The sequence below is a fragment of the Moschus berezovskii genome, chromosome 15, assembly GCF_049115385.1.
Source record: "Moschus berezovskii isolate FMDL1 chromosome 15, NW_MosBer_1.0, whole genome shotgun sequence".
NCBI classification, from domain to species: domain Eukaryota; kingdom Metazoa; phylum Chordata; class Mammalia; order Artiodactyla; family Moschidae; genus Moschus; species Moschus berezovskii.
Window position 1 is genome coordinate 69,435,450 of NC_142474.1, and position 13,198 is coordinate 69,448,647.

Here is a 13,198-nt window from a genome sequence, read left to right on the forward strand (position 1 = left end):
GTAAAGAGTTGAACACAACGGAACGACTGAACACACACATGCAACTTGTAGAACAATCTCATGCAGCATGTAGGGAAATTCCACCCTGTGCCTCTTTGGGATCTCCTGTTTTTCCAAGAAAGTGAAGGTTTGTCAGCGTTTTCTTCCTCCATACTTCTTTTAAGAAACCACTCAAACTTTTCTTTAAAATGCATGTATGTGAATCCAAGGGAAATATAATGTTGTCCAAAGCTGCTGCTGCTGCTAAGTCACTTCAGTCGTGTCCGACTCTGTGTGACCCCATAGACGGCAGCCCATCAGGCTCCCCCGTCCCTGGGATTCTCCAGGCAAGAACACTGGAGTGGGTTGCCATTTCCTTCTCCAATGTGTGAAAGTGGAAAGTGAAAAGTGAAAGTGAAGTCGCTCAGTCGTGTCCGACCCTTAGCGACCCCACGGACTGCAGCCTACCAGGCTCCTCCATCCATGGGATTTCTAGGCAATAGTACTGGAGTGGCTTGCCATTGCCTTCTCCGTGTCCAAAGCTACAGAAAGTTAATTAGCAGGGGAATTTATGAAGATGAATCAGAGGGATTTTCTTTCTGTTGAACATCTTTTGCAATTTCATATACAGTCACAGGCTATAAGCTCCCTGAGGGCAAGGACTGAGTATGTCCTAGGAACCACTATGTACCCAGAACTTAAGAGTGTCTGGCCCAGAGCAGGCATCCTCAAATATGTGTTGCATAAATAAACGGGGAAAAGTGACAATGCTTTATTATATTTTCTGTCGGCCTGACATAAATGATCACTAAATTCTGGGAAAATTTTAAACACGTTAACATCACACTTCTAAATGCTAAATCACTTTCTGTTCTAGATACGAAACACCTGAAGTAAATTATATGCATATTTGTACTGCAATTTATTTTCAACGGAGCAACCTTTACTCCAACCCATTTCCATCTTTATTAGGAATAAAGAAGCTAAGTGATACCATCCTTTTCTCAAACAGGCACGAAAACAGTTGGAACTAATCGCATTTCACAGGAAAGTCATGAAGAGCAAGCATGACCACATTAGGTGTGTGTAGGTGTACATGTACTTAGAAATCTCTCATTTTTCAGCACTGGGAGTGCAAAATGGAAAGGAGGAGGGCAAGAAGAGGAAGGGAAAGACTACACGTCTTCAGGTTTCTCTGTATATTAGCTTCCTAGTTTTCCCCACGCCTTTCGGCTTCGTCAGAATTACTTCTCCAGACTAAGATCTGGCAGAAGTCCACCCAGGGTGAGATCCATCGCTGTCCTCATCACTGGAGAAGGCTGGCCTTCATGTCCCATGACAGAAGAGGCTGGTTCTCCTCCACAAAAAAGCAAGGATGCCTAACCGATTAAGGAACTGGCCCAATATGGTTTTCAGCACCAGAGAGGTCCCACAGTGTCATCACCGAACTCTCTGCCTTCACCCTCCGTCATAACCCTGCCTCAGGCCTGGGCTCCCCAACCTGCCATGTCTGCGTTGGCGTCAAGGCTCTGTTTTCTCAGGACTACGCCTCTCAACTCCATGTTTACTCCTGATGGAGGATGGCTTTCATAGCTGCTGCACAAGGGGACAGGAATAGTGTGTGGAGTGATGATCATGATGGGCTGATGGGAAATGCTTGCAGATGGGAAGCACGGTGCACAAAGCCTCGCAGACCTGTATGCAGGTGTGGGGCCTTCAAACTGCCTACTTCACACACCTGAGGGTGGCCGTGTAGAGTGTCCTTATGGACAAGGACACAGTGGGGACTCTGGATCCTCCTGGTTGTGGAAGATGCCTCTTTGCTTCACATCTATGACTTCTACTCCACCATCTTGAACGGGAGATTCAGGGAGCAGGGAAAACAGGAAAACTCCAGGGGCCAAATTTATCTGCTCTTGTTTTTCTTCTTTTTCTTAGTCACTGGAGGGAGAGTGACACTCAAAGATGTATGCCGCGGGCCCAGAACTTACAACTGTGCTACTAGGTCCTAGGAAGGATGCTCCAATGTCTACCCGCCACTGGCTAAGGAGTCCTGCTCCCAGCACTCACAGGTCAGTTATTTACTTCCATACCAGTGACTTCAGACTGTAAAATACCTTCCTGTATTTGTGTCCAAGACTATGTTTCCGGGGGACAAAAATTACATTTTTGCAGGTTGCCAAGCTTGGCTAATGTCCATACTTGATATATACAAAGAATGCTCTAACACTTCACATGACACAACTTTCCCCCCCAAACAGCTTGATTTTCAGGGTCCCATTCCTCGGAGTTTCAAAGAAACACATCTAACACAGAACTACATTCTGAGGATATTCTGCATCACGACACCTGGGTAGGTTTCTGCAGTCGCTGTTTGGAGGGGACAGCTGGCTGCAAACCGGCAAAGAGTCAATTGATTTTACCATTTGGTTTTTTGACTTTGTCTAACAGGCAATTTCTGAACATCATAAAAGCCTTCTTAATTTGGCTCCGTATTGTGTAAAGCAGCTGTCCTTGGTTACTAAACTGATTAGTAAGTGGTTTATATTATTCTAATGGTTGCCATCGTAATTGCAAAAAAAAAAAAAAAAGAAAAATAGTTGAGTGAATAAGGCTGCGAAATAAGGCTGCTCTGCAAAGTACTGGGGGTGGCAGGATGTTGCCTTCAGGAAGGAGTCAGGTCTATAGCCTAAGCCTTGCTGCAAAGACCCACCTTCCAAAGACACTGTTCCAAATACTGATCAATGCTATGCTGTAAAAAAAATGAATGTTCCCTGTTCAGTAGCTTTCTTAAGAACGATGATGGAAGGCAGGGTGGAAACCAAAGGGAGTTCCCAGAGATGCTGTAATCACCTGGACTCCTCACCTGGATCTGAAATGAACCAGACCCTTTAAACTGGGTCCACGTTCTGCCATGATGCTCAGTCATCCGGTGATCTGGCAAGTACGGACAAAACATGCCCCACCCCCTTTAGTCTGCACGAGCTGAGCTCTTCCTTGAGAAGTCAATTTCCTCAGTAAGAGGCATACAAATTTCCATGAAAGACATCCCTGTCATCAGAGCCTCTCTCTCAGCCTGCTGGGTTCTACACACACAGAATAAGACCTCCTGAAAGACAGTACTGGAAAGGCCCTTCATTCATTTGGGGAAGAATGTCTTCCCCAAATGAAAAGCTCAAGGCAGCAAGGAAAGACGAACCTGTCAGCACTGGGCATGTTTTCTTCATCACACTCACTGAAATTTGTAATTTATATGGATTTTTGTGCCTATTTGCCTAATGCCTGCCTGTCTCCTTGATTTGACCATCAGCTCCTTGAGAGCACAGACCAGCTTTGCTTTTGCTGATTTTTGTTTCCCTGGCAAAGCATGGAGTCTGGCACTTAGTAGGGCTTCAAATATTTAACAAGGGAGAGAGGGAAGAGAGAATTGGAGGGGAGCCAAAGAAGGACGGAATGGGCCCCAAGGTAGAAAATGCTGCCTCCTGGCTGGCATTCTTCTAGAATTTGCCTAATTCCTTTCACGTGGACAGCCCAGACCTACAAACATGCAAACATCTTATATGCGTTTATATTCAGAAGCCCACAGAGAGGGGCCAGGCTCAGAAAATACTAAGATAGCTCTTAAAATTTTATTTCAACCATGTAATTGGACCCATCAAGGGAGAAATTGGTTTTCCATGCCTGGAAATTGGTGGGAATTTTATTATTTCTGAATTTGCAAAAATAGCATTGAGTTGAAAAGTCCAGTTGTGTTGACCTCACAACTTCCCCAGCCAGGTCTGGGTCTACAGTGGTGATTTCTGTCCCCAACAGCAACAGGCCTTGGCAGCTAAGGCACAGAAACCGTACAGACTCTGAGCTCAATTACAGGCGGCATGGCTACCTGCAAGCTCACGGCGGTTCTGCAGATGGACACGCCTTAAAAGCTGTTGATTCGAGAGGCACTGGTCGGCTGATCTGTGCAGTTTTTGAACTGCACCTGCAGTAATTCTGCATTTCAAGGACTGCAGGCTTCAGACATGAGCGCCAGTGAAGGATCTGTAAGAGCCTCAGCACTCTCTCTAGAGCTGCTCTGGGGCTGGCTACAGCCCTTGTCCTTTCCCAGAGGGTAATCTAGGAAATCAAGAGCCCACCCACCAGAGCGGATGGAAGCACTGGATTGGGTAGAGAGGGGTGGGGGTGCTGGAGGATGAATCGAGAGGCCCCAGATGCAGGAAAAGTGAAAGCACAGCCTCTTCCCATCTCCCCACTGAACGGAGCTTTCCCATTTGCTTAGTGGAAGCTGGTTCTTGGAGGTGGGTCTTTGGTGATGCTTAATATTAGCAGGAACATCAGTCTCAAAGACCGTGGGGCTGAGGATGTTTCTGAACATGGTGAAGGATGTCTGAAGCCTGACTTTCTCCTGGTAAATCTCCTCTTATTCAAAATGATGAAATCCTGTTAGAACACGGAGAATCTAGAGCAAAACTCAGCAAAGCTTTCCTTCTCAAAGGGAGGAGCACAGGGAATGGGGACAGCCTGGCCCACTGAGAAATCCTGCCCCCAGCACTGATAATTAGGCATCCTTTTCTTCGTCAGAGTGCACACGAACAACGAAGCACACAAACATTCTCTCTGCCACGGCTTACACTTTCAGGTACAGAAACCTCACGAACTCAGTACTCCCTGTACCTGGCAAAAGCGCCTGACGCACACAGGCTCAAAGGATGTCTGCCGACTTGCACCAACCTCTCCCTTGGCCTGTGCATTCAGCACCACACCTGGTCCGACCAAAGCCGGCATGATCGGGAAAATTTGCTGCTGGAGAATCGCAGCATAAATAAAGGAAGAAAATGGACTGGGGAGTAGCCCATGACTACAGACAACTATCAAAGCGCATTAAATTCCACTGTATGTAAATAATACCTTAATAAACAAAAGAAGAGGGCAGACTTCCCTGGGAGCCCAGTGGTTGGGAATCCACTTGCCAGTGCAGGGGACACAGGTTGGATCTCTGATCCAGGAAGATCTCACACGCTGTGGAGCAACTAGGCCTGTGAGCCGCAGCTATTGAGCCTGTGCTCTAGAGCCTGGGGGCCGCAACTACTGAAGCCCGTGCACTCCAGAGCCCATGCTCCGCAACAAGAGACCAGGCCCCACTCGTCCACGTGCTGCAGCAAAGACCCAGCCAAAAATAAAAGTAATGTTTCAAAAAATATTAAAATGCAGGAGAAAAATCCAACAGCCCAAGTAAGTAGCACTATCAGGATTTGAACCCAGACATGCTGTTTGATCTTTACCGAGTGAGGCTGAAAGCAGTTTTCATGCCCCTCTTAGCCACTGGCATTTCTTCTTCTATGAAAAGCCAACTTGAATCCCTTGCCTGTTTCTTTATTGGAGTTTTGGATTTTTCAGATATAACTTATGGGCGATTTTAAAATATTAAAATATATTAACTTTGTCAATAAAAAGAACCTCCAGATTTATAACACAAACATGACATTTCTGACCACGACATTTCTCTTGAAATTGATAGAATAAGTTATTAATGGTTAGATTATGTGAGGGGGAACTATAAATTTGATTGGTGTTATAATAGAATTTTTTTCTCTTAAACAATTTTTTAAAAAACGTTATGAAAGGGTCTGTGAATAAAGTGCTTGTCACCAGCTTTCACAAGAAATTATGGATGCTGTCCTGAATCAAAAGAAATTTCCTAGCTTGCTCGGAGGGAGCTGGTTGACAGCAACTGTTCCTCAAGAAAGACGGAAGGAGGTCAAGTAAAACCTGACTTTCAGGAAGCATGTCTATTGAATTTTCCTAACTCAGTTTACCGCCCTATTTTATCAGACCCTCGTAAATATACCTGTTCAAGTTTACTCAAGGTATCTAAAATTTCAGGGTTACCAAAAAAAAAAAAAAAAAAACCCAAAAACCAAAAAACAGACCTCTGGACTCTCAAACTTTCATTAATGATGGAAGGTGTCAAAGTTTCGATGCTGCTGCTCTGGTGCATCTTTTTATTAAAGAATCACAAGCCCCCATCTAGCATCAGCTTCATTTATGTATCTGGTCAACCAGAGAGTGGCCTGGGCATGCGCCTTGAGATGCTCTGTCTGAGTATCTCCACTCGCCTTTCCTGATAAAGTCACCCTTGGAGACAGGCAGGGGACAGGCTCCTCCATCCTCATTTCACAGAAAGTGACAGAGCAGTTAAGTGACTTGGGAAAGGTCAACCAACCAGTCACTGGTCAGGACCAAAATAGAATCAGGTTTGCTGACCTCCTTGTCTCCTGCTCAAGTGATTCAAGGACAAGAGAAGTGACTCCTGAGCTACACACCAACACGACAGGCTTTTAATCGTCTCATCCTTGGACAGACCGAGCTGAGGCATGGAGCCAGTTTAATGCTATTCTTGGTACATACACATGAGAGGTTGTGGAATTGCTGGGGGAAACCCAGGGCCAAGAATCCCAAAATGGGTAACTTCAGCTTTCCCACTGGCTAGCTTTAACCTTATGCAAAAATCAGAGGCTGCTATGGCTCAGTTTTTCTCTCTGAAATGGGAGACACTGCAGACTACTTCTCAAATACACCAATCTTGTAACAGAAGTATGTTATTCAGGAGTGCTGTGACAGAAAGCTTTGGGGATGGAAGAGATGAATATGGTTCGGGGATGGGCATGACACTTTGATAATAAATAAGAGAAGGCAAATCGTGAAAACATTACATTGCACCTTTGATTAAGACTGAGAACAGGAATAGGGAAGCAGCACACATTTAAATGGGGCTCACTTATATAATTGGGCTGCAAGCCCTCAGTTTGGACACTGCTACAAAACAGCCCCATTGCTGGGCACACTGGGCTTGACATGGGGCCTAATTTCATTCACAGACATGTTTACACTTCTTCAAAACCACACACAAAAAAGAGGTTTTAATTACTATTTGTAGAGCACTGAAGACAATTAAATGCCTGTGATTACCCTTTTGTTTTTTAAAAACATAGAACCAGAGTAGTAAACATTTCTTCACAGCCATTAGAGCAAAATGCCTTTTGAAGCAGAATGCTCTGAATACATTCTGCCTTATAAAAAATGTATAAAAGAATAGCACAGAAAAAGGCTGTGAGGCGTGACACGGCCCGATCATGTTGTGCATGCATGAGTTAGCCGGGACAAGATCAGAACCAAAGCTGAGATTAAGCCCATCCACCCGGAGCCCAGGGTTGGGAGCTCCAGCATCACACAGCTTGGGGTCAGGGGCGGGGCCGCTCCAAGGTACCCTTCTCTAGAGAGTCATCTGGTTTAAAAGTTATGTATCACCTAGAATGGAGACTGTTCCCCATTTTAATGTGAACAGGGGTCATGTTTCTGTCATGATCCCATCACATCCACAGTCTTTGTTTCGATCATGAATATTAAAGAGTCCAAACATAAACCCCCAATAGGTCGTATGGCATGACCTCAAATGACACCCACGTCTCGAGGCAGTCTCCAGAGAACTCACAGGCAGTAATACGAAATCCAGGGAAAGGCCAAGACCCCCTTGGGCACTGCTGTCACTGGAGAACCACTGGTCTCTGGGAAGGATGCCTGGCCCATTTCCACAGTGCTTTGCACTCTTAAAGAGCATTTTGATTTCTGTGACATCATCACACTCACTGGGCAAATGAAAGCAACTCGGGCAACTCTTCTCAAGCCACATGGCTAGCAGATGTCAGCATTCAAGGCAGGTCTTTTAAACCAGCATACTTCGTGTCCAGTAAAAATCTCTTAATGGTCTTAGTATAAAGGGGTGAATGGAGAGATGATATAAAGGAATAAAATTAATTGGGTTACAGGGGCTTTATCACCAGTTCCCGGGTGGCATAGCAATAAAGAATCTGTCTGCCAATGATGCAGAAGACCTGGGTTCAATCCCTGGGTCAGGAAGATCCCCTGGAGAAGGGCATGGCAACGTACTCCAGTATTATTGTCTGGAGAATTCCATGGACAGAGGAGCCTGGGGTGGGAGCTACAGTCCATGGGATTGCAAAGAATCAGACATGACTGATTGACTAAGCGCAAACACATCACTGCTTGTCAAAATGATTCAGAAATCACACCTCACAGGATGTGGAGGAAGAAGCATGGCTTAGTGGGTTGACCCTGGAGTCTTGAACCAGACCACCCAGATTCAAGGCCAAGTTCTGCCATTACTAGCTGTGTGATCCTGGACAAATTCCTCATTTCTCTGGGCCTGAGTTTCCTTATCTTTTAAATGACAGTGATAACAGAACCTTACCAGATGAGATAAATTAACTTTTTGTAAAGCATTTAGAATAACATCTACCATATAATAAGTGCTGTATATGTGTTTGTTCAATTAATCATTCTACTATGATGTTGCATGTTCTTCTTCAACCAGAACAACCTGTTGATGAATTTTCAATATAGCAACATCGCCTCCCTGGTATCCTGTTAGAAGTTTCCTTGGACTCATCCCAATGCCTTTCTGGATCATGTGACCAACAGGAACACGGGGCCTCTCTACTCATCGATTTTCAAAAGCAAACCTCACCAGGACTCAGCATTCAACTTGTTCCCCAGACTTGCCAGGGTTGCTCTTCTCCCCACGCAGCTCAGAAAACCACTGATAAATTTTATCAAATAATGACACAGGTGGATCCAAGAAAGACACTTGTTCCACCAAAATGGGCACCACACCCTGCTGCTGGGCTGGTGCATTGTGGCTCAAAATCTGCAAACCCTGCTCATCAGAGTCTGGTTATGAAGCCTTAAGCCTCAGAAGCCTCATGCATACGGTATGTACGTGAATAAACAGAGGCTCCTCACTGACAAGCCTAACAGACTCATCAGAGGAACTGCTGCCTCTTAAAAACCATCAGGCCTTGAAAAGTCAGTCAAAGAACACAGCACAGAAAAGCATCTGCTAAGGATGAGACTGGCAGTTTACTGCCAGTTAAATTTGCATCCAGCCTGATCCTTTGATCTTCTGAAGGATGATCTATAGATTTCTGTGGTCTCCAGTTCTTGTAGAGAAGCAATTCAAACACATTAACATAGAGCCTTCAATTAAAAGGATTTTACGTGAGAAATGACTAACACCACCCTGTAGGATCATGGACATTTTAAACATACTCACTTTTTTTTCTCCCTGCATTTATCTTTTGCAAACTAGGATATACAAGCACTGTGCCGCTTCTATGGGAAAAAAGGTCTTCCCTGCTATCTTCACACACCAACTGTCAGAGCACAAGAGTCAGGTATATTTCAAAGGAGGTGGTCTAAGAAGTGGAAACTCAACCTATTTTTCACTGCATGAGGGTGAAGAGACTTACATAAAACTGCTCCCTATGAAAATTCTATTTTTAATCCCACTGACAGCACCACACTGGATAAACGGTGCTGAGGCACTAACTTGAATCTACCTATATTTTCATCATGCATTTCGGGATTTTTGTTTCTTAGGTCTATTGTTTTTCCTCTGGAGCTCAGTCGAGTGTCAGCTCTGACTTTCTGAGTAGCTTTGAGTAATGGGATCAGCTAATGTTCTGTACATGAAGAAATTCCATATCATTCGCTGTCTAAAAATACTGCTGTCTGCCACCGGAGCCAATCAACAGTGATGAATAGCTGAAGGGACAAGTAGGTCTCTAAATGTACTTCCTATCTGACAGCCCTTCAGCAGATATGGAGAATGGGTCCCTGTAACTCACACACCCAGCTCCCTCCTCCGGCAAGCCAGCCCTTTCTCTCCCTAGTGAGAAGGAGCATGTATTCTTAACAACCCAATACGTCCCTCATCCCTCTTTACAACAACCCAACAGAAAGCTGTTCAGCCTACAGTGTCTGGTTCTCGACAACTGCTGGGCTGGAAATAAAAAGCTGAATAAGGCACACGTCCTTTTTTTTTCTTAGTCATGCCAGGGGGCATGCGGTATCTTAGTTTCCAGACCAGGGATCGAACGCGCACCTTTTGCAGTGGAAGCGTGGAGTCTCTTAACCACTAGATGGCCAGGGAAGTTCCAACAGATCCTTTTAACCCATTAAAACTCAGTTAGGAGGTGGCTTCTGGCTCTCTCTGAATTAACGTTACTGTCTGAAAAAACTGAGTTTGTGTACTCTAGACATATCTCACTGCTGAAGTTCACTGACCACCAGAACAATCTGCGACACAGATTTCCATACATTAACTGAGGGCCAAAGGTGTGTTTAATTGGACTCTTTGCTCCAAAATATCTCTGAAGCCTCTCCTCCATGCCAGAAGGTACAGGCTATCTGTTGGGAACCTACTGGTGATACAAAATGGGCAACAATACATAAGGTCATTTATCCAGTAATCTGATGACCTTAAATAAAAAGCCAAATAGAATTTTGATGCAGCTGGCTATATATATGTTTTGGCTAAGCAGAACTGAAAAGTTCTACCAAGATGATTGCATTTTCTGCTGTGGGTGTTCAGACTAGGAAATGATCTTTTCAGAGAATAAACATCTTGTGAAATCTAAGACCCTAGGATGTGTTTACATTTTTTAAGGCACAAGAAGGAAAGGGCCTTTGCTCACCTGTGACAACTAGACAGTCCCTTAATAAGGGCCTTTGCTTTTTCAAAACCCACCACCATCATCCACTCGCTCGACTTCACGCACAGGGCAGTGCTTGGCTGCACTGACACGCCATCCGTGTGTCTGACCTGCAAGTCCTCTTCTGATGATCAGTCAGCAACGCTATCAAGTTCTCAGAGTCTCCCTGGGGACCTCTCTTACTAACTTCTCTTCTACTCCTGCACATCTAGCTGCGGAATGCTTCTGAGCTCAGTCCATGGACTCGTCTCTTCTGTGTCTTGGCTCATCCTCAGACGCTCCCATTCGTTCTCAGCACTTTAAACATCATTCCAGAAATGATTTTTTTTGCAGGTGCCAATCTAGAAAGTCTCTCATATGGATTATGCTATTTTGCACTGATTCAACCTGTTGCAATTTAATCTTTATGACACTCACTCCAACCTCCCAAAAATAAATGTAACTGTTCCAGCCCAAAAAAAAAAAAAAAAAAAGTCCAATATGATGAAACCTAAATTTGTATCTTTTGCCTTCACCTCTTCTCTCCTGAGGTCCTGAGTTCCTGATTCATATATCTAATTGCCTACTTAATATTTAGGTGGGCGTTAGGAATTTCAAATTTATGATGATTAAACATACTATTTTAATGCCAAATGGGGAAACTGATAAGTTTTTAAAGTCAACAAACCAAAGGGAATGAGGAGAATTTAAATGGTCTCCGTTCTTGGGAAAGCACAAGATGTTAGGTGATGGGTAGAATGTCAACTCATCTTTATTTATGGGCAATTCCAAAGGTATTCTATTCTGTCCCCTCAAGAAAAAAAGTAGCAGTAAATCATTTTTTCAAACAGACCCAATGACACAGAGGGCTTTCCTTGGTGGCTCAGTTGTAAAGATGTGGGTGGGATCCCTGAGTTGGGAAGATCCCCTGGAGAAGGAAATAGCAACCATTCCAGTACTCTTGCCTGGGAAATGCCATGGACAGAGGAGACTGGTGGTCTACAGTCCATGGGGTTGCAAACAGAGTCGGACACGACTCAGTGACTAGACAACAACACGAGTGTAGCTAATAAGTGTCGGCTCCCAGTAGCCACCAAGTGACTCGTGGCAAATACAAATCTGGCGTCATGGAAAGATTTGATACAGTATCAAAAACTGTCACATTGTCTTCAACATGCTACAGATTTACTGATAGTATTATGTTTTTACATTACCTTCGCCTCCTGTCCATTTTATCCTGGTATTTTACCTAAGTATCACTGGCCTACACAATGCTGTGGACACAAAGAAACTAGGATTTTTGTATTCAACACATTTTTGAAGGTCGTTTTGATCATCGCATGCTTGTGCTAAATCACTTCAGTCGTGTCCAACTCTTTGAGCCCCACGGATCGTAGCCCCACAGGCCTCTCTGTCCATGGGACCCTCTAGACACTGGGGGGGTTGCCGTGTGTTCCCACAAGGTTTTGATCATCATTCACTCTCATGTACTGCTTTTACTCTCAGCATTTTCTATGCACCGGGCCCCTCACTAGGCATTAGGACTAGAAAGACAAATGAGAAATGGGGAACCCTTAATTGAGCTATTACATCACATTTTTAAAAATTAAGCAGGAGAAGCAGGGAGGAATGTGGTGATCAGAGCATAGAGGCACCTCCCAGAACTGGATCTGTTCTGAGCCGCTTTTGGCCAATTACTGTTTTAATTGAGCCGTCTATAATTCTTCCCACTTATATTTTTAGTCTAGAGGAAACCAGACACAAGATGTTATACATGGAGCCAGAAGCTGACATTGTTTTCTGACAGCAGAGATTCCCTGATGACCGCCAGATCGTAAAAAGAGAGAAGAAATCAAGAAGTAATGCCCCTGGAAAATGACACCTGTCAAATCCAGAACCTGACTCCAGCTCTACTGTTCCTGGGCCTCCTGCATGGCGGGGACACACCAGGACCCTGACGCGAGAGGGTCTGCACAAGGGAAGTTGGCTGGGGATCCAGGTCAAGGCAGACCATCATGTTCAAAGGGGATTCTCAAGACTCCAGCTCCACCCTTTGTTTCTGGTTTAAAGAATCCCTGCTTCTAACCATCATACATAGGATGAATAAACTAGGTCGACACACAAAGAGTCAGACATGACTGAATGACTAACACTTTCAAACAAGGTCCTACTTTACATCACAGGGAACTATATTCAGTATCCCGTGACAAGTCATAATGGAAAAGATTATGAAAAAGAAAAAAAATACACATATGTGTGTCTGTGTATGTATGTATAACTGAGTCACTTTGCTGTACAGAAAAAACTAACGTAACATTGTAGATCAACTGTGTGTGTGTCTGTGTGTGTGTGTGTGTATGATCAGTTGCTAAGTCCTGTTCAACTCTTTGTGACCCCATGGACTGTAGCCTGCCAGGTTCCTCTGTCCATGGGAATTTTCCAGGCAAGGATACTGGAATGAGTTGCCATTTCCTTCTCCCGGGATCTTCTGGACCCAGGGATCAAACCTGCATCTCTTGTGTCTCCTGAATTGGCAGGTGGATTCTTTACCACTGTACCGCCACCTGGGAAGCCCAGATCAACTATATGTCAATAAAGTTAAAAAAAATTTTTTTTAATTAAAAAAGAAAAAAGAATTCCTGCTTCTGATACAGAACACTTACAACACATAA

At 44.4% G+C, this 13,198-nt stretch overlaps 1 protein-coding gene across 12 annotated transcripts in view; it reads right to left on the reverse strand.

The window, feature by feature from the left end:
* The window catches only part of CELF2 (CUGBP Elav-like family member 2), a 577,777-nt gene that overhangs the window by 209,226 nt on the left and 355,353 nt on the right, over positions 1–13,198 (reverse strand). The window contains exon 1 of one of the 12 annotated variants that reach the window (XM_088844199.1): positions 7,469–8,744. The exons of the other annotated variants lie outside the window; for them this stretch is intronic. Within the exon in view, the coding sequence (XP_088700325.1) occupies positions 7,469–7,614 (146 nt within the window). The 5' untranslated portion in view covers positions 7,615–8,744. Of the gene's footprint in view, positions 1–7,468; positions 8,745–13,198 lie in introns of those variants that run through there. 12 annotated transcript variants of the gene reach the window in all.